At 39.0% G+C, this 21,031-nt stretch overlaps 1 protein-coding gene across 1 annotated transcript in view; it reads right to left on the reverse strand.

Annotated features, from left to right (window-relative positions):
• The window catches only part of LOC138177244 (adenylate cyclase type 10-like), a 47,036-nt gene extending 32,319 nt beyond the window's left edge, over positions 1-14,717 (reverse strand). Inside the window, 12 exon segments of the mRNA XM_069108339.1 lie at positions 3,870-3,925; positions 4,388-4,607; positions 4,610-4,740; positions 6,675-6,796; positions 7,397-7,588; positions 8,776-8,864; positions 8,942-9,032; positions 9,327-9,532; positions 10,679-10,822; positions 11,439-11,477; positions 12,661-12,765; positions 13,984-14,717. Of these exon segments, the coding sequence (XP_068964440.1) occupies positions 3,870-3,925; positions 4,388-4,607; positions 4,610-4,740; positions 6,675-6,796; positions 7,397-7,588; positions 8,776-8,864; positions 8,942-9,032; positions 9,327-9,532; positions 10,679-10,822; positions 11,439-11,477; positions 12,661-12,765; positions 13,984-14,140 (1,552 nt within the window). The 5' untranslated portion in view covers positions 14,141-14,717.
• Between the last annotated feature and the right edge of the window lie 6,314 nt (positions 14,718-21,031).

Genomic DNA, 21,031 nt, shown 5'->3' on the forward strand with positions numbered 1-21,031 from the left:
CTTTCATCTTTCTTCCAACTGATTTTTCTAATTTCTATGTGAAGGTTATGACTCCCCCTCCATGCCTAGCTTGACCGTCCCCTCATGCTAGCTAAAATGGCTAACATCATCCAATGTTCTGTCCCAGTGGGATTCTATTTCCTCACCCAGTCACACAGGATCCTTTCTGACTCTGCAGCCTTGCGAAAAATATTTAAGTATCTGCCCAGTACTTAGCTAGTGGGATAGATCTCTCTTCAATTTGCAATCCAAGGAAAGCCTTACATCCTTCATTTCTCATCAGAGCATGAAGAAATGCCATTGAGAATTTACTGGCCACACACAACTCTGTTTTTCCTAAAATTGTGTGTACCAGGATACCAAACTTGGTGTATGCAAACTTGAGAAAGTTCTAATAAATTTCTTTATTTCCCTGAAAATTACTGCTAATATCACTGCCAACTAACTCTCTGCAAACACACTAGAATACAATGCTTTCCTTCAAACAATTCCCCACGGACAAAAGAATCACACTGGATTTCTCTCAAGGTGGAATCTGCACTCTGATCCATATCTCCTATGCACCTGCACCAACCAGTCCAGAAATCACAGAAACCAACCTAGACATCATCCAGGGTGTTTTTATTTTCCCTGCAACAAAAGATACAAATTGGACCCTGTTCCCTAGATTCCCCAACTTGGGGATTTCATACTGGGTTGCTTTTAGTGCTTTTTATTGTACTACAGGTCTCCAAGTGCAGATTCAAGCCCTCTTCATACAGGACTAATCTTATTCACCTAATCTTCCAACTCCTGCTCTGAAGCCCCCAACTGCTGATTCTGCATTTGCAGAACTGATAGACATAGATATCCATGAATAAAGCTAATATGGCTTCAAAGTAGAAAGAGTAAAAGCAGAAAAGAAAGCAACTATGGGTTTCCTTTCTTTCCTTTTGCTGACACGAGTAGCCTTGGAAACAGACCTCTACATTCTAGAGCATGAGGTTGTATGCTTCTTTTTTGTGCTTCACACTCAAAAACATACCACCCTGGATTCCTGCTGGGAGGTGGATAAACAGATGATCTTTTTACAATGCTGAACAATGAGATAAGTTCTAGATATAGATCAGTCTGGCTGTAAGGCCAGAGAACTACTTTCTTAAAAGAGTCTCCCCATACATCTGTATGTCTGTGTTTCTTTAGTCTTGAATAAAAGCTTCTGATGACCTATTCTCAAGAGTATAAACTGGGATTATTATCATGATATATAAACTGATGCAAAAAGAAGGAAGTACATCCAGGAAAACAAAATACTCAATGACAACAACGTGAAAGAAAGAACAACAAAACAACTGAAACTGAATACTATGAAATTATAAGCAGAGGCAGCTAGGTGGCGCAGTGAATAGAGCACTGGCCTTGGAGTCAGGAAGACCTGGGTTCAGATGTGGCCTCAGACACTTAACACAAAAAACAGCTGTGTGACCTTGGGCAAGTCACTTAACCCCAACTGCCCTCCAAAAAGCAAAAAATAAAGAAATTATGATAAACAAACTTGACCCCAAAGGAGACATATAAGAATATACTTCCTCCCTTCTTTGATGAGGTGGGGAACACAGTTTAGAACACTGAACATAATGTCAGATTTGGTTGATATATTTATTAGTTTTGCTAAATTTTATGTCTCATTCATTTTTTGTTGTAAGGAATACCTCTCTGAACTAGGACAGAAAGATCTATATTGAGGAAGTATAGATGATATCTAAATAAAAACTATCAAAAATTTTAAATTAAAAAAATATGTAATGAAGTTTCCCAAAAGAAATTACTGAAGATTCTTGATTGGGGAGTGGCATGGTCAGATTTGTTCTTTAGGAATATTACTATGGTAGTTGTGTGACAGAGAAGGGAAGGGCTGAAAGCATGCAGATCAATTAGGTGGCTATTGCAACAGTCTAAATGAGAGGTGCTAAGGACCTAAACTAGGATAGTGGTTGTGAATGGAGAGATGATAGCCACAAGAGATGTTGTAGAAGTAAAACTGACAAGATGTGGCAACTAACTGGATTGGAGGGGGAGGCGTGAAGGTGAAAGGTCAAAAATAAGTACCATGTTATCAAATTGTCAGGCACAGACAGTGAGCTCCACTCTGGACAAGCTGAATTTGAGGTACCTATGGGACCTGAAGGTGAAGATGTTCACAGGCAGTTAGTGATAGAAGACTGGAATTCAGATGATCTATGAAGACTAGAAATGTAGATTTGGGAATCATCTACACAGACACGATAATTGAATCTATAGGGGCTGATAAGATTACCAAGAGAGTACAGAGGGAGATGAAGGACCAGGATAAAGAGATTAAGACATAAAGAAACAGAGGCAACAAGTATACACAACTTTTTCTAAGAGTTTGGCTATGAAAGGAAAGACAGCTAATAAAAAAAAAAAAACATCAAAGAAAAGGCAGAATCAAGTGAAAGTTGTTAAGGGAGGGGGAGAGCTGAGTGGTCTTTAGGCAGCGTGACACAGTGAAAAAAAGTACTAGAGGATCTGGAGTCAGAGGACCTGGGAATCATAGCCTCTGAGGACCCTTCCAGCTCTACATGTGTGATCTTAGATTGAAAATTAGAAAGATAATGGAGATTACTGAAGGAGCAAGTCTTCAAAACAGGCAGGAGGGGATGGGATCAAGGACACAAATAGAGGGTCCAACCTTGACAAGAAGAAAGATGACTCTCCTAAAACTAGAGAGAATGGGGAATAGTGGAGAGGAATTGAGAAGATGGGAGTTCACAACAGATAGTCTCAATTTTCTATGTAAAGTATGAATGGTGGTCCTTTGATGAGAAGAAAGAGGGAAGGGGTAATATAGATGGACTGATAATACAAGGTCTGGAACAGATTCTGTAGGGAATGTGATCATAGGGAAGTCAATCATGAAAGAGTAAAAGCATTGAAGTGTAGCAATGAGGACCCAGCTAGGGATAGATAACATAAATTTGTAGTGGACTTAGCCAGGGTAGTTGTATGACTTCCTCCAGAGGCAGCAAGGAAGGAATGGGGAATGGAATAAGGATCTATATAGTGCCTATTAGATGTCAGGCATTCAAGTAGGACAGAAGAACGTGGGTGGAGGGGATAATCCATGGTTGGAGTCTAGAAAGGGATGAACAGCTAAAGGACAGAAGGTAAAGTGATTCAAAGAGAAAAGATAGCATAAAGTTGAACTATGGAAGCAACTTGGTGGAGCAATAGATAGATAGAGTACCAGGCTGAAGTCAAGACTCATCTTCCTGAGTTTAAATCTGACCTCAGACACTTACTAGCTGTGTGACCCTGGGTAAGTCACTTTACCATGTTTGCCTCCATTTCCTCATCTGTAAAATGAGCCAAAGAAGGAAATGGCAAAGCACTCTAGTATCATTGCCAAGAAAACCCCAAATGGGGTTGAGAAGAGTTGGACACGACTGAAAGAACTGAACTACAATAATAACCACAAAGCTGAACTGGTTAATCTATTTTCATTGTCCAGGAATTTTAGAAGTAACATTATTGCTTCTAAAATCTTTCACCCTAAGTTAGTCTATGAGCCAAGTATTTACGAGCTATATGCTGTTCTCTCACACACACTGACTTTTAAGTTCAGTTCTTTTGATTAATGACAGGGGTAAACCTGGTGTCTGTACTGTCAACATGGAGAAGAAGAAATGGGAGATCCATTTTAGATTAACATAAATTAGCCAAAAACATTGTCTTTTTTATCGTTGACTTCAAGTTTAGAACTAAATAAACCATTTCCTTCTTTTTTTCCTATATTTAGCCAAACTGTAGAGATTTCTATATATAGAATGTACACACACACAGAGACAGAGTTATCTCTCCAAACTTACCCAACAAAGGATGATGTTCAGATCGATTTCTAGCCAGGTGTCTCTTTCCAAACATTCTGGAAAAGGGAAGAAAGTAAATGGATTCAGGAATATCATCTTCTTCATCAGGTATCTGCTGAGAACCCAAGAGGTTCCCAGAAACCTGTACTAGAAAGTTAAAAAGTTGAGAGTTATTTTCCCTTCAAGATCAGATAAGTTAAGAGGATGGTGAAAGTTGGAGTCAGAATAAGAGACAGCAATGCTCTTCCTATTAACTGTTTCTGTCAGAATAGGAAGATGAAAAAATTCCCTATACTTGCTTCATTAAAGTCAGAGATCTCAGACAATGTTATTTCTCTATCTGCCCTCTGAATATCTCCACACCACCACAATGACTATAACATAAATTCTGTTATTTAACTGGGATTTAACATTTATTATTCTTAGACTCTGGTCTGGAGGGGAAAGGGTATGAACTGAAACTTATAAATGACACTTAGACATGGTACTCACATATGACACTCACAGATGGCACTTACACACATGACTTGTGGCCAAGGTATTCATAGATCTTCCCTGGGTTGGTGATATTTTTCATCTTTTTCTCTGGAAGCTTCTTAAAATTGTTATTAGGCAACATGGACCGCAGATATGTTACCTCATCACAAGATACCAGCCCTGGATAAGCTGTCACCATTCTGGCCACAAGGCTCACCTTTGGGCCAATAACTATGTCAGGAGACACCAAGGAGAGAGAGAGGTAATGAACCCCACTCCATTAACCACAATGTTGAAATTCCAAAGCCCAACTATACCTGCAAATTCATGCCTGGCTAGTACACCAATAACTCCACAAAACACCGGACCACTGGTGATGCCAATAGAAACAAGCCTAGGAGACATAAAGGACAAACATGGATAAATCCCCACTCAAGAGCTATGATTTATAAAAATAAGAGTTATAAAAGCTAAATAATAGCTCTTGGAATTTGTTACATGACTTGCAGCAAACACTCCCCAAACATACCCAATTGACTACTAGTGTGATTTTTGGAAGAATGGATGGGATTATCTACTGGGTTGTATCCCTGTAAGTGAGTAGACTAAGATCTGATAATAAACTCACTTTAGTAAATCAATCAATACAATGTAGTGACATTTCACTATATATAGAACCCTGTAATAGACATTCTGGGAAAAAAGTAAAACAGAACCACATTCCAGATTATATTCCGGTTAAAGAAGAGGGAAGAATAACAGATTTAAGAGAAGTAAACAAGTATTTATTAAATATCTATTACATGTCAAGCACTTTGCTAAGCACTTTACAAATATCCTCACAATAACCAAATATTATTATGCCCATTTTGTAGTTGAGGAAACTGAGGCAGGCAGAAGTTGAGTGACTAGCTCAGGGTCACACAGCTAATAAGAGTCTGAAGCCACATTTAAACTCAGGTCTGCTTGACTCTAGGCTCTGGACACAATGTATTGTGCCACCTAGATGCCTCTGACTTAAGATTCTGAAAGGCCTGAGTTCCAATCTTAGAGAAATCAAATTCTTTTCAAACCCTTCTGCAAAGAAATGATCTTTCTCTTCCATTGGTGGGAATTAGATTTGGAAGGATATTTAAAATGTTTATATCCTAAAAATATAATAGGATTCTGGAATTCTACAGATTACAATGACTAAATAAGAAAGTGTACATGAAAATATATTGTAATCTGTATAGTATACTATATACACACATAGCCTATTGATATTGGGAGTAACAAGAATTATTTTAAAAAGTAGATGCATAAATTTTATTAAGTGCTTACTATATGCCAAGCACTATATTAATAATAGCAACAATACAAATAATCCCTTACATTTGAATATGCCTTTCAGATGTTTTTTTCATTTACATTATATTACTTAATTCTCACAATGACCCTCCGTGAGGTACATAGGCTTCAAGTAGTGTTAATTAGACAACTTAGTCAATGTAGTTTAAAAGGAGTCAAGCAACTTGCTCTGCAAATTACTGGTGAAGCCAGTAGTAGAATCTAGGCCTCGTGGTAATAGATGGCAAAATGCTAACAAATAGGTGAGCTCTTCTCACATGGCCAACTTTTTCTCTATTTCACTTTTCTCAGTATCTTCCCTACTCTACTAGTAGTTCATGTTCCCCCTTATTTTAAAACCCTTCTATGAGGAAACAGTCCTTCTTTTCTGGTTGGAATTGTCTGTCATTCAATATATGTTTAAATTATTTTGATACTATAATACTGAAAACCCAATAGGATTCTGGAAAACATCTGAGTGAAGAGACATCAAAAAGAACCAAGAAAAGCAGAGCAGAACTGATCATCAGAACCCAGAAAAGGCTTGGATCACCCACCAGGATCAGGGTAACTCATTTGTGTTGTGCAAATAAGCTAAGAAAAGGTGCCCTTAACGAGAAAATAGGAATTCAGTGGGCAGGGAGGAGAGTCGAAGACTGAAACAAAAAGGTTTTTGGTTTAGACAGCTAAATGAAGTATACAGACTATAAAGAAGGATCTGCTATCAAAACCAAAAGTTTATGAAGACCGTGCCCAGATGCTAGCTTACAAACTTTAACCTTATCTCTCTTTTCTTCTGTATTTTCTCCAAAGCAGAATTCTGCATGTAATGAGTATTCAATAAATACGACTGACTGATTTCACTTGGCATCTGTTCTCCCTCCCTCCCCTCTTCAGTGTGGCTCAGGCATTCAAGCAATACCCTGTCACCTGCCTCCCACTCCCCTGAGAGCCCTCTGGGGCCTGAGAAGCTCATCTCTGCCCCACCTTCCTCCTCACTTGGTCTCAGCAAGATTTTCCCAGCAGAAGCTAAAGATGCTGAAGGAACTCTCCAAGGCATGGGCACACTCATCTGGCTTCTTATCGCCTGGAAGGCCAAATATACTGAAGAAAGTACAGCCCTGAAGAGGAATGTTGGAGAAATAAAAAAGAACACGTGTCTGGGAAGCAATATAACTCCTGGCATTTAGATGAGCTTGTAAAAGCGGTACCTCGCTCTTCCTCATCTCCCCGTCAGTGTGTTCCTATGATATGAACAAGAGAGACATTTTTGGCTCTAACACCAATATGAATGAAAATGAAAATCTCATTTAACTGGAACTCCACTAAATAGAACCTTAAAAAAAGAACAGAATTATTTTTTACTTAGGAGAAAGGGTCATATTGCAAGGGGAAAAAAGCTATTATCCAGAATTTATTCAAAACATGAACTTTCAGAGTATATCTATGAAGGGGTGAGTAATCCCAATCTCCTATTTCCTCAACCCCAGACAAGCAAGAATTGATGCCCGGAATGATGACCCCAGTATGTCATCAGAAAAAAGATTCAACTCCATTAATTTATTAAGGTAGGACACTTGAATGAATTTAATTTAGAAAGTTTTTTTAAGGTCTTTTGTATTTAAATGCCCATTGCACACTAGCAGAAGAGCTACATCCATCCTTCAGGCAAATTCCTCATTCATGTCTAATAATGGTGGATCTAGATCCTTCTTACTCACTTTGTCAAACATAAATATCTGACTGAGCTGGCCGCCTCCATTCTTGATGGCTGTGGAGATATATAAGGCAGCTTCATGGATCAGCTGACATAAATGCAACATCCAAGCTTTCTTGTGGAATTCTAGATTGATCAAGACCATGGTCACAGTGCGAAGTTCAGATAAATACTCCACAGGCTGGCCTTCACTGATCTGTAAAGTAACCATTAATTTAGTTTCACATTGGGAAATTTTAACCCCATATCTCATGATATATGGTAGTGAGTAGGAAGGAATAATAGAACATAGGTATCAGGCACAGGAAAACTAGCACAAAGTAAATTATGTACAATGTCCCATTTATAGCCAGACTGCATATTTTTCTTTAAGTATTAACTAGAAGCCTTGGGACAACTCCATCCTGTTCTAGGGAGGTTTATGGAGGTTTAGAACATCTTGCCCAGTACTCATACCCTGATAACAAGGATAGCGTACACGGCTATCACGTATGAGGCGAATGGGAAGTAGGACAATGGTGTAATCCCAAAGACAGTGGCTTATGATAACTATGCAGTTTTACACTATATATACTGGACTCTTAGCTGAATAAAGTTGACTCTGTTTTCCACCATAGTGGAGTCCAGTTTCATTTATGATTGTCAACCTCTGGGTAAGTAATCTTTTTATCTGTCTTTTTACCTAACTTTTCCTTCTCAGCTGTGCTACTGGCCGGCAGGGCTCCTCTCTACCACTATCTCAGACTCTGCCACAGAAGGGCAGGGGTCCTTGGGTGGCCTTGGCTCTCCACAGCAAACCAATCCAGCATCTTTGCCAAGAAAACCCCAAATGCCACAAAGCATCAGACACAACTGAAACAACTGGCCAAGGATTACATTTGATAATTTACATGATGATAACACATTATCATCAGTTTTTGAAAAGTTGATTCTGCAGAGAGGCATATATCTATATCTATATCTCTCTCTTTATATATATGCTCAGTCAACAAATCAACAGGTATCTATTCAAGATTAAATATTTGGAGCTGAAAGGGACCTTAGAGATCAAATGAGCCAGTTTCATCACTTTACTGATGAGCAAACTATGGCCTTGAAATTATAGGAACTAAATTAGGCTTTTGGGAAACAAAATAAAGAGCAGACAAGATTTCTGCTCTTGGGGTTTGAAAAACATAATGATACTATAAGACATGTAGTCAACAGCAACATAATAGTCATACAGATGTTAAGAGGAATGAGGATATTTATCAGGAATTATAGTGGTGAGATGGAGAATAGGCTTGAAAAATTCACACACTCACATACACACACACACACACACACACATATACATACATATACATGCCATCCCTAAGTGAAGAATCAAGGTTTAGGAAATACCTTCTTTAGGAAGTTTCCCATTATGTGCCTCTGTAAGGTTTGCTCAAGTCTGGGGTCTGGATCCAAAGCCACAGCATTTCTCAGAGAGACTAACAAAGAAAAAGAAAGGGCTCAGTCCACAAAGACAATTTCTCCTGAGCCAAATAAAATGGACAAAGCAACTCACCGTTATTTGTAGGATAATGTGGAAGGTAATCGATGCACTTTTCAAAATGTTCATCAAAATCAAATGGGTCTATGATCCTCATATCTCTTAGCTAAAGAACAGGAAAAAAATTCTTCAATTCCAAAACTAACCACCACTCTTTCTCCTTCAATGGAGACTCCAAGAACTTATAAGTCTTCTACTACTTTCCTCATCCTACTAATCTCATGGCTCTGTCTCTACCAATCTGAGATTTACAGATGATTAATAGCTTCCTTATTTAAAAAAGGTTCCACAATTGGTGGTTATTGGCAGGCGAGGGCACCCTTAGAATGCTGCCCTGTAGATATATCAGAATGTACCCTACAGGCTACACTAAAGGTAAGATAGGAAGGGAGCCTACTACCTTTACAACTTTAGGTTCCCTCAAGATTTCCACTTCAAACATGTACTGCTCACAGAGCTTCCAGCAGTTCCAGGACAAGATGATCTCATTTGCCTGAGCCAAGTGCTGGGCTACCTGGACATCATCTACATTTCTTCCAATTACCATCAGGTACTGTCGCTGTTCATCTCCAACCACAACCTGAGCGATGTGACCTGCAGACAGGCCTGTTAGGAGAAAATAAGGCAGGTGAAGAACATCCAGGCTTGGTTCTGCCACCCTCCAAATGTAAGACACTGGTCAAGTAGACAAATCTTCCTAGACCTCAATTTTCTCTACGTCAAATGGTGCAAACCACTGGACCTATTACTCAATGCTATTTAGGACCACCAAAGTTTAAGTTCATGTGATCCTTCCTCATTGTCTGCTAGAATTCTATACATATCGTAATCCTGCATTAAAGCTTAGAAAAATCTATCATGCCCATCTTACTACTGTTACATTACACATATGTAACAATCTTAAATGAGTTCATCTTCAACAACAACATTCTGCCAAGGATTATCTTCTGCTATAAGAATGCCTATAGGTAGGGAGTCTTTTAGTGCAAGATCTCCAGACTGGCAAGGGGGAAATAATTGGAAAGAGTTTCATTTAAACTGAACAGTTATTTAGCTACTAAACTCCCACGTGGTTTTGGTAAAAATGAATATTTTGCTCTCTTAATAGGCATGTTGGACATGACTAAGGAAAGGGAAGCAAAGTGTCTAATTCAGTAGCTGTTATAATATTCCTAGGGCAAGAGAACATTCCCTTCCCTCTTGTCCAACATAACTACAAATTCAAGCTCATACTCACAAGAGCTAAATGAACTTAACGGTTACACTTTTAGCAATGAACTCAAAAAAACAATAAGCATAATACTATGTTTGCTTTCACCCATGCTGAGAGCTCTCTGCCTCTGACTTCAGAAGCTTTATGTAATTTATAACTAAAAAACTGACTAAAGTTTGTTCACTTAGACCTGATTGAAGAAGTATATGCTAAATTGCTAAACTATGCAATCTAAGCCTGGGGTTAGACAAGGAAAAAGGAGAAAAAGGAATTGAAAATGGAACACTACAGGCAGCAACAGAATATGACTCTGCATTATTATCTACTATAATTTCTATATATAGAATAATCCTACATTAAAGCTTGAAAACTCTATATGCAGTAATCCCAGACACCAACATTTCCCTTACATTTAGAACTCCTGCTAAGATGTTGTCCAAAAGGCTTTGATATCTATTTTCCCCACCCACTCCATTTCTATTCTTCTGTAGGGGGGATTTGGGCACTTATGGGTAGCTCTTCCAGATGGAAGTTGCTACCTATCCTTATCTGAAGATCCTGGCCTTCCTTGGTATGGCAGATTCCAAACTTCTCCTGTATTTCCAGGCTGCATTTCACCACTAAGGTAATGATGTCACTTAGCTGGTTCTCTTCCACTGTCCAGAGTGCCAGGAGTACATTCCCTGTAAGGCCAAGGTGGTTCAGAGTACGTTGCTAGAGAGTGGTTAGCAAAACTCTTAAGCTATCTCTTTCTAGATTAGGGTGCTGTTTTGTTTTTCCCCAGACATCATTCAACAGTTAAAAGCAAAATTTATCATACAGAATTCTGAATATCCTCAAATTAGAAGAATCCAAAAGCTTAGATTAAGATAATTCCTTTTTCTATTAGGTATCACCAGATGGAGGGAAAAAGAGGGATGGAAGGTGATATGGAAAATGTACTCTTTAAACACATTGCTAATAATTATGTTTCATCCTAATATTGTGGCTAGTTCAGCCAAGCAAATCTGATAAAGTTTGTTGATTCTTGGGTGCTGTAGGAAGTAATAATGATTCTGATAGTTTATTCTCCAATTTTTCACATCTGTTACTATTGCTGGCCAAATCTCCCCCTCAGTTTTCTAAATACATTTCTAGAGCTCTCATCCTGCATGATTTCTAAATAATTTTAAATTCTATGAAGGAAAAAATAAAATTTAAGTAGGCATAATTTGGACAAGATTTTCCTTTTGAAAACCAAATTCCATCTAATATATATCACTTGAATTCCTTCAGATGTGTGGTGTAATCAAGAAATACCTGTGATATTCAGAATATCTCCTCCAAAGCAGAGTACATCTGAGGGGAAAAAAAGAACAGAGATAATAACAGATGACAGTAAGCAAATGCTATGAGAAGAATGCCTCACCCCTGGGTCCTGACCTCCCATCCAAGGGTCAAGAAATACCTGAGTGACACCATGCAAGTATACTTCTCATTTCTCTACCTCAATCCTAAACTTCGTAACCAGAAAAAATAGATGTCTATTAAATGCTAGTTCCTAATACAAGCATGACATGTTATCCCACTTTCCAAATAAACTCCTAGAGTAGATGCCCCATAGTAGTGATTCTGGTTAGTCACAGAAGCACAGGTGAAGGAGGGGGCATGGTCAGTCAGTCAACAAGAATTTATTAAGCTTTCCTATGTGCCAGGCACTGTGCTAAACTCTGGGGATACAAAGAACTGCAAAAACACTGTCTCTGCCCTCAAAGAGCTCATATTCTAATAGAGGAAAGACCATGTAAATAACCACATATACAAGATATATAGAGAAGAGATGAAAAGTAATCTCAGAGGACAGGGAAAGGCCTCCTACAGAAGGTGGGATCTTAACTAAGTCTTGATTGAAGCTAGGCAGTCAAGAAAGAAGAGAGAAATGACATGGGGTACCAAAAGGTACTAGACACAAAAATATAGGCCAAATTGATCACTAATGGGTGAATCAAGGACTCTAAGTTTTTCTCCATATACTATTTTCATTTGCTACTTGTCTAACACATTCAGAAAACAGTGCTTAATTAATACTGGTTGACACATCATGTCAGGGTCTATAGATACTGGGCATTGAGTAGGATCTAGGGACAGTAGAAAAAAAAAACACCAGGAGCAAAAATCTGTATTTTAACAATGCTAATGCATGTAATTTTTCTGTGTCAAGACCTTAAGTATTCCAAGTACATCGTAGAAGCACAGGGTGCCACAGCTGAACTGGATCACTTCATCTGACTTGTGTTACAGTTTGAGTAAATTGAGGACAAAAGAGGAAAATGACTTGCCTAAGGTATATATAGCTTTTGGTTGTAGTCCTGATCAGTAAAGTTACCTGTAATAATCTGGCTAGTTCAGTAAGGTTTTTAAGAAACCAAAGGTGGGGACTATCTTTTCAGGGAAGTGGGGGTTTATCTTCACTCAGAATACCCTTTTCTTTCAACCTCTTTGGGCCTTGAACTCTGCCACCCACTCTAAAGTAGCCACTCACGCTCCACAATATCACCAATGTAACAACTGAAGATGTGGGCTATCTTGTCCATGCTGTGTTCTGCATTGCAGGTCAGGCTGAACTTGTCCATCAATGCTGCAAGTCCTACACAACAAGCAAAAGTTACTCAGTTTATTAGCTATTGCAGTGATGGTTTGGGGGCTGTTTATTTCCCCTTCTCCCATCCCCAAGAACAGGAGCCAGTCTAAAAGAACCAAAGCTTGACTAACATAATCATTCCTTTAACATGCTGATTACTTGGGCTGCAAGGGACCAGGACTACTTTTACTTCTGGCTGTTTGGACTGACAACCTCTTACCAGCTAATCTACTTTTAAGGGTCTTATAACAGAAGTTGCAGTCACTGTTAACCGTGACCCTCCCTGGGGCACTGGGCATGTTCCCCTTCCTTCAACAAGCTGCACTCTCCTTTATGAAAGGGAAAATGAGTGGGGCTAAGGAAGGTTACCTGGATAAAAATACTTATGGAACTGATAAAAACAATTAGAATAATTAAAGAGGTAAGGCAGTATTTATTGAGAACCTACTACCTGCCAGGTATTTTGCTAAAAAAAAAATTTTAATTGATGATGTCATTTGCTCTTGCAAAGAGATTCAAGGGTCTGCTTCCCAAGAAGGAGGAGGAACTCAGGGACAAGATTTTGAAAGAAAATCCAATTGTGGTTCCCTGGTCAAAGTCAATGTCCAGACCTCATCTGCCTATTGGTGGGAAGGGTGAAAGGAGTGTCTGTGTAAAAACTACTGTTTCCATTGGAAAGGTCTTGATTTTTTGTTTGTTTGTTTTTAAGAACTGACTATTCTTTCTGTTTCTTCGAGCCTCCTGGGCGGCACATCCTCTTTTTGAACTCTTAAATTTCTACCCATCGTTTTAAAAGTCCAATTCAAATAACATTCCCCCCATCCCTTCCTGGAGCTATCTTTCTCTGTCCACAAACAAGCTTTTTCCCTCTCAGACTTCAGTTTTCTACTTCTCGAAAGGATCTGGCACAGTGCACTCGGGTTATCTGTGCCTCCCCGCCACCAGAGAGGACGCCCCGGGAGGGCAGGGATGGGGCTTTACCGACACTCACTGCCCCTCCCCCACAGCCCACCCGGGGCTCCGCACGCAGTCAGCGCTTAATACGGAAAATGCATGAGGCTGAGCGACTCTCGCCTCTCTATCTAGGGGTGGGCGCGTATGCGAGATGTAGGGAATGAGGAAACGAAGGCCGGTGCGCAGACCAGGAATCCGGGGGCGCCGCAACCGTCACCCCAGCGCCCAACCGCCGCCCGGCCGCCGGTCACTTCTGGCTCCCACTCTCACCGGTCACGTGGACGCCCAGCAGCACCCCCTGCACCGTGGTGAGCTCTGGCCCCGGGCCCCGGGCCTTCCCGAACACCAGCAGGTCGGGCAGCAGCGCCGCCAGGCGGGCCTGGAGGGACCATGAGGAGGATGATAAGCGCCAGTCTCCACTGGCCATGGCAGCGGAGCAGCCACCAATTCCGAAACTCGATCTCGCAGCGGCCCCGCCTCCCCCCAAGCCGCTTCCTCACCCAGCCAATCGGCATGCACCCTCCCATCCCCTTCTACTCACTGCCTCCAATCGGAAACGGCAGGAGGCACCCACGCGCTGCCTTAAGATGCACGAAGTCCCGGACTCCAACTAAAAACCTGGAGTACGCTGGAAGGCACCGAGTTCTTAAGGACTGACCTCAGTGTGCTTGTGCTTCCTCTGCCCGTGCTCATTCTTCTCCTAAAACAGATCTATCTGCTTGTCTTCTCCACTAAAACAGACTCAGGCTTACTATTTATGCCATTAACAAATTCTGGCATTCTCTTTTGCCAGATGTTACTAAAATCATATACGTTTTTTGTTGTTTGGAAGGGGGGCTCAGAAGAAAGGCAATCACAGAAAGCGTCCCTTTCCTTTGCACACCTGATGGTGCAAACTAGGGGCATTTTGAGGTGGTTTTGTGTCTGCTTAGTGCCACGCGTGGCAGCAGGGGGCGGGCAGGATTTCGCCTCTGTAAATTAACCCCAATCAAAGTTATTCTGTTTTTTCTGGTTTCTGTGGGAATAAATCCTAAAAATTAGGTCTCTGCTGTTTTGTTTTTTGTTTGCTTTTTTTTTTTTTTAATAGAAGTGCCCACACCTTTTGATGTGTTTCGAGGGAAAGGCTAAGTTGGGGCTAACAGCATTCACATGAAATGAAAAAAATAAATACTAAAGTGACCACATTTAAAATAAACAGAACTTGACATAGGTGAAGCATTGGGGAAAGGGAAAGGTGCTTAGTACAGTGCCTGTGGCACGTGGAAAGTTTAGGTGCATGCACTGGACTTGTGATTTCAATACCATAGGAAACTTCCCAGGTGAGGAAACGTCCCCTACCAATGCAGGTAGGCAGGCACTTTCTCTGAAGCTTCAGGGCGTTACCCAGACCATTCAGAAACAAAGTCATTATGTGTCATTGAGAAAGAACTTGAATTCTGCAGAGACCAGCTCTCTATTCTCTCTGCAAAGGGTGCCATCAGGTGGCACATAGTAGACCCTTAATAAACGCTTCTGGATCGGTTGAAGGCCAGAGAAGGGAAGAGGGAAATGAGAGACAGAACTGTTGTTTTGTTTTTATTTTTTATAAATATGTTTAGCAGTGATTTCATTGCAAATATATTTGAGGGTTCAAAGTTAAAATTGACCCATAACTATGACTTAAGGATCTCAGAGTCCTGTTTCTTCAGAAGGTTCTAATACAAAGGTTTTTAACCATATCTGTGTTATGAATTTCTTCAATGGTGTGGTGAAGCCTAGGGACCATTCTTAGAATGGTTTTAAATGAATAAAATAAAATAATAGATTCACAAAGGAAACCAATTACATATTTTTTAATTTTTTGCTACATTTTAAGTTCCAAATTGTCTCCCTCCCTCCCTACCCTGCCCTAGAGAAGGCCACCATTTGACACAGATCTAGAAATACGTGTAAAATTATAGTAGGCATACTTCTATTCATCAGTTGTTGTTGTTTTTTTTTTCTGGAGGTAGACGGCATTTTCCTTTATAGGTCCTTTATGGTTGATTAGAGTATTTATAGTACTCTGACTAACTTTGTTGTGCACAGTTATTCTTTGAATATTCTTGCTGTTACTGTATACAAAGTTCTCTTGGTTCTGTTCACTTTTCATTATTTCATGCAAGTCTTTCCATGTTTTTCCAAAATCAACCAGCTCATCATTTCTTATAACACAGTAGTATTCCATCTCTATCATATACCACAACTTGTTTAGCCATTCCCCAGCTCATGGGCATCTCCTCAATTTCCAGTTCTTTGCCACCACAAAGAGAACTGCTATAAATATTTTAGAACACATAAGTTCTTTTCCTTTTTCCCTGATCACATTGCAAACAGACCTAATAGTGGCATTGCTGGGTCAAAGGGTATACACAATTTTTAACTTTGGGGGCTTAATTCCAGATTACTCTCCAAAATGGTTGGAACAGTTCACAGTTCTACCAATAGTGTATTATTGTCCCAATCTTCCCACATACTCCCACCAACATTTGTCATTTTCCCCTCCTATCATCTTAGCCAGTCTGAGAGGTATGAGATAATATCTTAAAGTTGTTTTAATTTGCTTTTCTGGAATCAATAATGATTTAAAACATTTTATATAACTATATATAGTTTTGATTTCTTCATCAAAAACTGCTTGTTCATATCCTTTGACCATTTATCAATTGGAGAATGGCTCATATTATAAATTTGACAATGTTCTTTATATATTTGAGATACAAGACCTTTATCAAAGAAAATGTCTACAAAATCCCCACCCAATCTTCTACTTTCCTTCTCATCTTAGCTATATTAGTTTTATTTGTACAAAACCTTTTCAATTTAATGTAATCAAAACTATCCATTTTACATCTCACAATGCCCTCTATCTCTTGTTTTTTCATAAATTCTTCTATCCATAAGTCTCATGGGTAACATGTTCCCTGTTCTTCTAGTTTTCTTATGCTATATCCCTTCATATCTTTCATGTATCCCATTTTGACTTTATCTTAATAAATGGTGTAAGATATTTATCAATACCCAGCTTCTGACATATTGCTTTGCAGTTTTCCCAGTAATTTTTACTAAATAATGTGCATTCTTACCCCAAAAGTTTAAATTTTAATGTTTGTGAAACACAAGGTTACTATAATTATTTTATGTCTGTGTATTGTATGTCTACTCTGTTCTACTGATCCACCATTCTATTTCTTAGCCTATACCAGATAGTTTAGATAATTACTGCCTTATAATATATTTTAAGATCTGGTACTGCTAAACTTCCTTCCTTTATCTTTTTTTCCATTAATTCCTTTGATATTCTTGACCTTTTGTTCTTCCAAATGAATTTTATTATTTTTTCTAACTCAATAAAATAATTTTTGGTAGTTTAATTGGGATGGCATTGAATAAGTGGATTAGTTTAGTAGAATTGTCGTTTTTATTATATTGGCTCTGCCCACTCATGAACAGTTAATATTTCTGCAATTATTTAACTCTGACTTTATTTGTATAAAAAGTGTTTTATAATTATGTAATGTAGTTCCTGAGTTTGTCTTGGCAGGTATACTCCCAGTCTAACAGTCTACAGTTATTTTAAAGGGGGTATTTCTTACTAGCTCTTCTTCCAGGGTTGTGTTGGTGATGTATGGAGATGCTGATGATTTCTGTGGGTTTATTTTATATCCTAATACTTTGCGAAAATAATTAACTGTTTCAACTAGCTTTTTAATTTGAATCTCTAGGATTTTCCAAATCTATCATCATATTGTCTGCAGAGAGAGTTTTATTTCCTCATTGCCCATTCTGATTCCTTCAATTTCTTTTTCTTCTCTTCTTGCTATTGCTAGCATTTCTAATGCAATATTGAATGATATGGTGACAATGGGCATCCATGTTTCACTCAATCTTGGGATGGCTTCTAGCTTATCTCCATTACAAATAATGCTTGCTGATAGTTATAGGTAGATGCTTCTTATCACTTTAATGAAAAATCAATTTATATCTATGCCTTTGAGTGTTTTTAATAGTTGTATTTTGCCAAAGGCTTTTTCTGCATCAATTGATATAATCATATAATTTTGTTACTTTTGTTATTGATATAATTAATTATGTTCATTGTTTTCCTTATGTTAAACCATCCCTACCAATTATATATAAATACAGTTATCCAAATAGTTTTAAAAGCAAGTTCCTGGACCCCAGAGTCAAGAACTCCTAACCTAATGAATGGGATTTTATTCTTGGAAGGTTGCCTTATGGAGTTGGTCTCACTGAAATGACTAACGTAAGCAACCTCACATCTTAGAATTTTTTGCACAACTAATGGTACCTTGGATATTAAAGAGTTTGAACCCAAACACTTTAAAAATGACCATAGCTTCTAACATCAGGAATTACTCCACTTTAGAAGGTTAGATAAAAAACAAACATTAGAAAAAGGTTAATACTTCTGCCAGGTATTATCATTTTTTCCCCTCATATGTCTAAAATATTGTAATGCCAATTGCAAAAGGGTCTAGAAATCTGATTATTCTGTAATTAGATTAAGGACTATCTACATGTATTTGTTGGGGGGAGTGTGAGGAGGGAAAGGGAAGTATTTAAGCTACATATCTAAAAACTGAAAGGTAAAGTAATCCTTTTGAGATATTTTATAGGGGTGGCTAGGTGGCGCAGTGAATAGAGCACCAGCCCTGGAGTCAGGAGGACCTGAGTTCAAATCCGGCCTCAGACACTTAACATAAAAACTAGCTGTGTGACCCTGGGCAAGTCACTTAACCCCAATTGCCCTCCAAAAAGCAAAAAAAAAAAAAAAGTAAGAGATATTTTGTAAAGAAGCATCTCCCTGTATGCTTGTAGAGAAAAGCACAGAACTATGCTTTATACATTACAAGTTCATGTATCCAACTTCAACTGGACCTTCAATGCCACTGTGTGGAATGACTTGCAGTGAAGTTTCTCCATTCTGAATATCATATATACATTCTTATTACTTCCTTATATTTTGTAACTAAGTTCAGTATTGTTTCCCCATATATATATATATATATATATATATATATATATATATATTTATATATATATGAAAGTCATTAAATGTTTCAAGGTAATCTAAGAGCTATTGAGTATTAATACAATTGATTGGATTAACTATTGAGACCAAATTAGAGGTGGTTTTAGTTTGGGGAAAGGAATGATAGAGTGAGAGGTAACAAAGGGTTAAGTTTCTACAGAACTGCAAGAATTGCTGAAACAAGACTACTGATAAAAAGTACCAGAGTTGAGCTGAGGCAGTAGCCTTGGGAAGAAGTTAAGTCCCCAGTTCCCAGAGAACTCCTAGATAAAACTAAAATGAAATAATGTAGAATGGAAGGAGCTGGCAGCAGCAGGTAGATTTGACCAATCAGGAAACAGACAGTGGCCCGAGGGCACTCAGGCCCAGATAAGGATGCATCTAGGTTGGACTGAAGGGGGTTCAGTATTCTGAGGTTGTTGCTGTGCTTACATAGTGGACCTCATGTATTATGTATGTTATCTAACAAAATTAGAGCCTCAGTAGTAATAATTAGGTTAATGTTTGGGAGGGGCGGGTAACCCTTGCTTATTTAACCCAGTTTTTGCTTCTGTATCTCGGCCTTCTCTCTCTCGGTGCTGTACCAGAGACTGGACTGCCCGCTTCTCGAGAGATTCTAATGATTTCACACACTTGCATTGTGCTTCTATCTTTTATTGACCACTTGCTCTGATTATAGAAATTTGCTATAAAAGGATAAAGCTGGGACAGTATTGGATCCCCATCAACTTAATCTTGTTTGCCTCAGTTTTTTCATCTGTAAAAAGAGCTGGAGAAGCAAAGGCAAATTACTCTGGTATATTTGCCAAGAAAATCCCAAATGGCGTTACAAAGAGTAGGACTTGAAGGAGCAACCAAGCCCTCAAGGAACTAACAATTTAATGGGAGAAGACAATCCATAAAAAAAGAAGCTGAAAGACAAGGAGGGAAGGAAGGAGATACCCAGTAAAGTGCCAAGATGAGGTCCAACAGCTGGGTGAGGAATGATGAGATAGTGCCCTGGGTACCTTCCTTAAATGGAGGATCTGACTGAAACTCTCTAATGTCTGCCTTTCCACCCTCTCCAACTGAGGGAGGGAGGAATCCCTGGGGCAGAGAGTACTGAGAAGTGAGTTTTTCGGTAGATATGATCTTGCCAGAAGACAAGTTTCTGGACACAGTAATGAAAGCCAGCAAAGCAGCGCAATGGTAAATGATGAGGTGGCTGTCTTGGGCACCTTCCTTAAATTAAAGATCTGAAATGAAATCTCAGATGTTTGCCCTCCCACCCCTCCAGTCAGACAACTCCTGGCTTAACAGTCTAGCAATAGCTCAGTTCCTTTGGTAAAGTTCTGGGCTCTTTAGGTCAGGAGCTGTGACTCATCTAGCCTCTGACCTTCTTGACCTTTTCTCCTTTAGCTTCCTAAAAATGAAGGGGAAAATCATTGCCAAAGGCATATTGACTTTCATCATCTGGAAGTTTCCTTCCTCTAGACTTAAGATGTGCTTAGGATGAGCATTTATTAAAAAATAAAATTTCTTTGTAATCTTACTTTTAATTAAGTTACGGTCTCTTCAAAAGGTATAGCCCATGCTTATTGTAAACTGGCATTCTTGGTTTTAAAACCAGCCATCCTGCCAATCCCCAAATGAATTAAAATGCCTTATCAAAGCTCATTGGGAATGTTTTCACAAATCCCACCCTCTAATCTGAATGAAAGTAGGTCACAGACTCAGCTAAAAGAGGTGCTTGAGCAAAACAAATTCACTTGACTTTAATGTAATTCATAATCTAATTAAAGAGATTACTGCTATGCAATCTGGCACCATTCAGCTTGGTCCAAGTTTACAGGTGGTACTCCAAAGGCAGCTATCAAAAAAATCTTTCAAGCTTTTAACTGAGCCTGTGAAATTGTATACAAGGGAGGGGGATAAAAGCAAAATATTCTGGGAGTAAAGTTTTCAGTGTGTTCAAATTAGATGTTTGGTAGTGTAGACTCCCATACCTCCAACCGGGACCCAACTATACTGCTTAAGTCATGGTAAGTCTAACTCTCCTACAACCAACCATGTGCCTATTTCTGTTCCACTCTCTTCTGCAATTTTACTTCCCCCTTTATTCCTTCCCATTTCCTCTCCTTTTCCTTGCCTGTTTAATTTTAGTACATACTATGTGCTATGTAAAGGGGGTAGAGGGCTAGAGAAGATAACCAAAGATGGCTGAAATATGGACTCTGCCCCCAAAGGAACTTAACACTGGGGGAA

The sequence above is a fragment of the Petaurus breviceps genome, unplaced genomic scaffold, assembly GCF_028583685.1.
Source record: "Petaurus breviceps papuanus isolate PSGF00001 unplaced genomic scaffold, PetGlider_PUasm1.0 90352, whole genome shotgun sequence".
Lineage (NCBI taxonomy): Eukaryota > Metazoa > Chordata > Mammalia > Diprotodontia > Petauridae > Petaurus > Petaurus breviceps.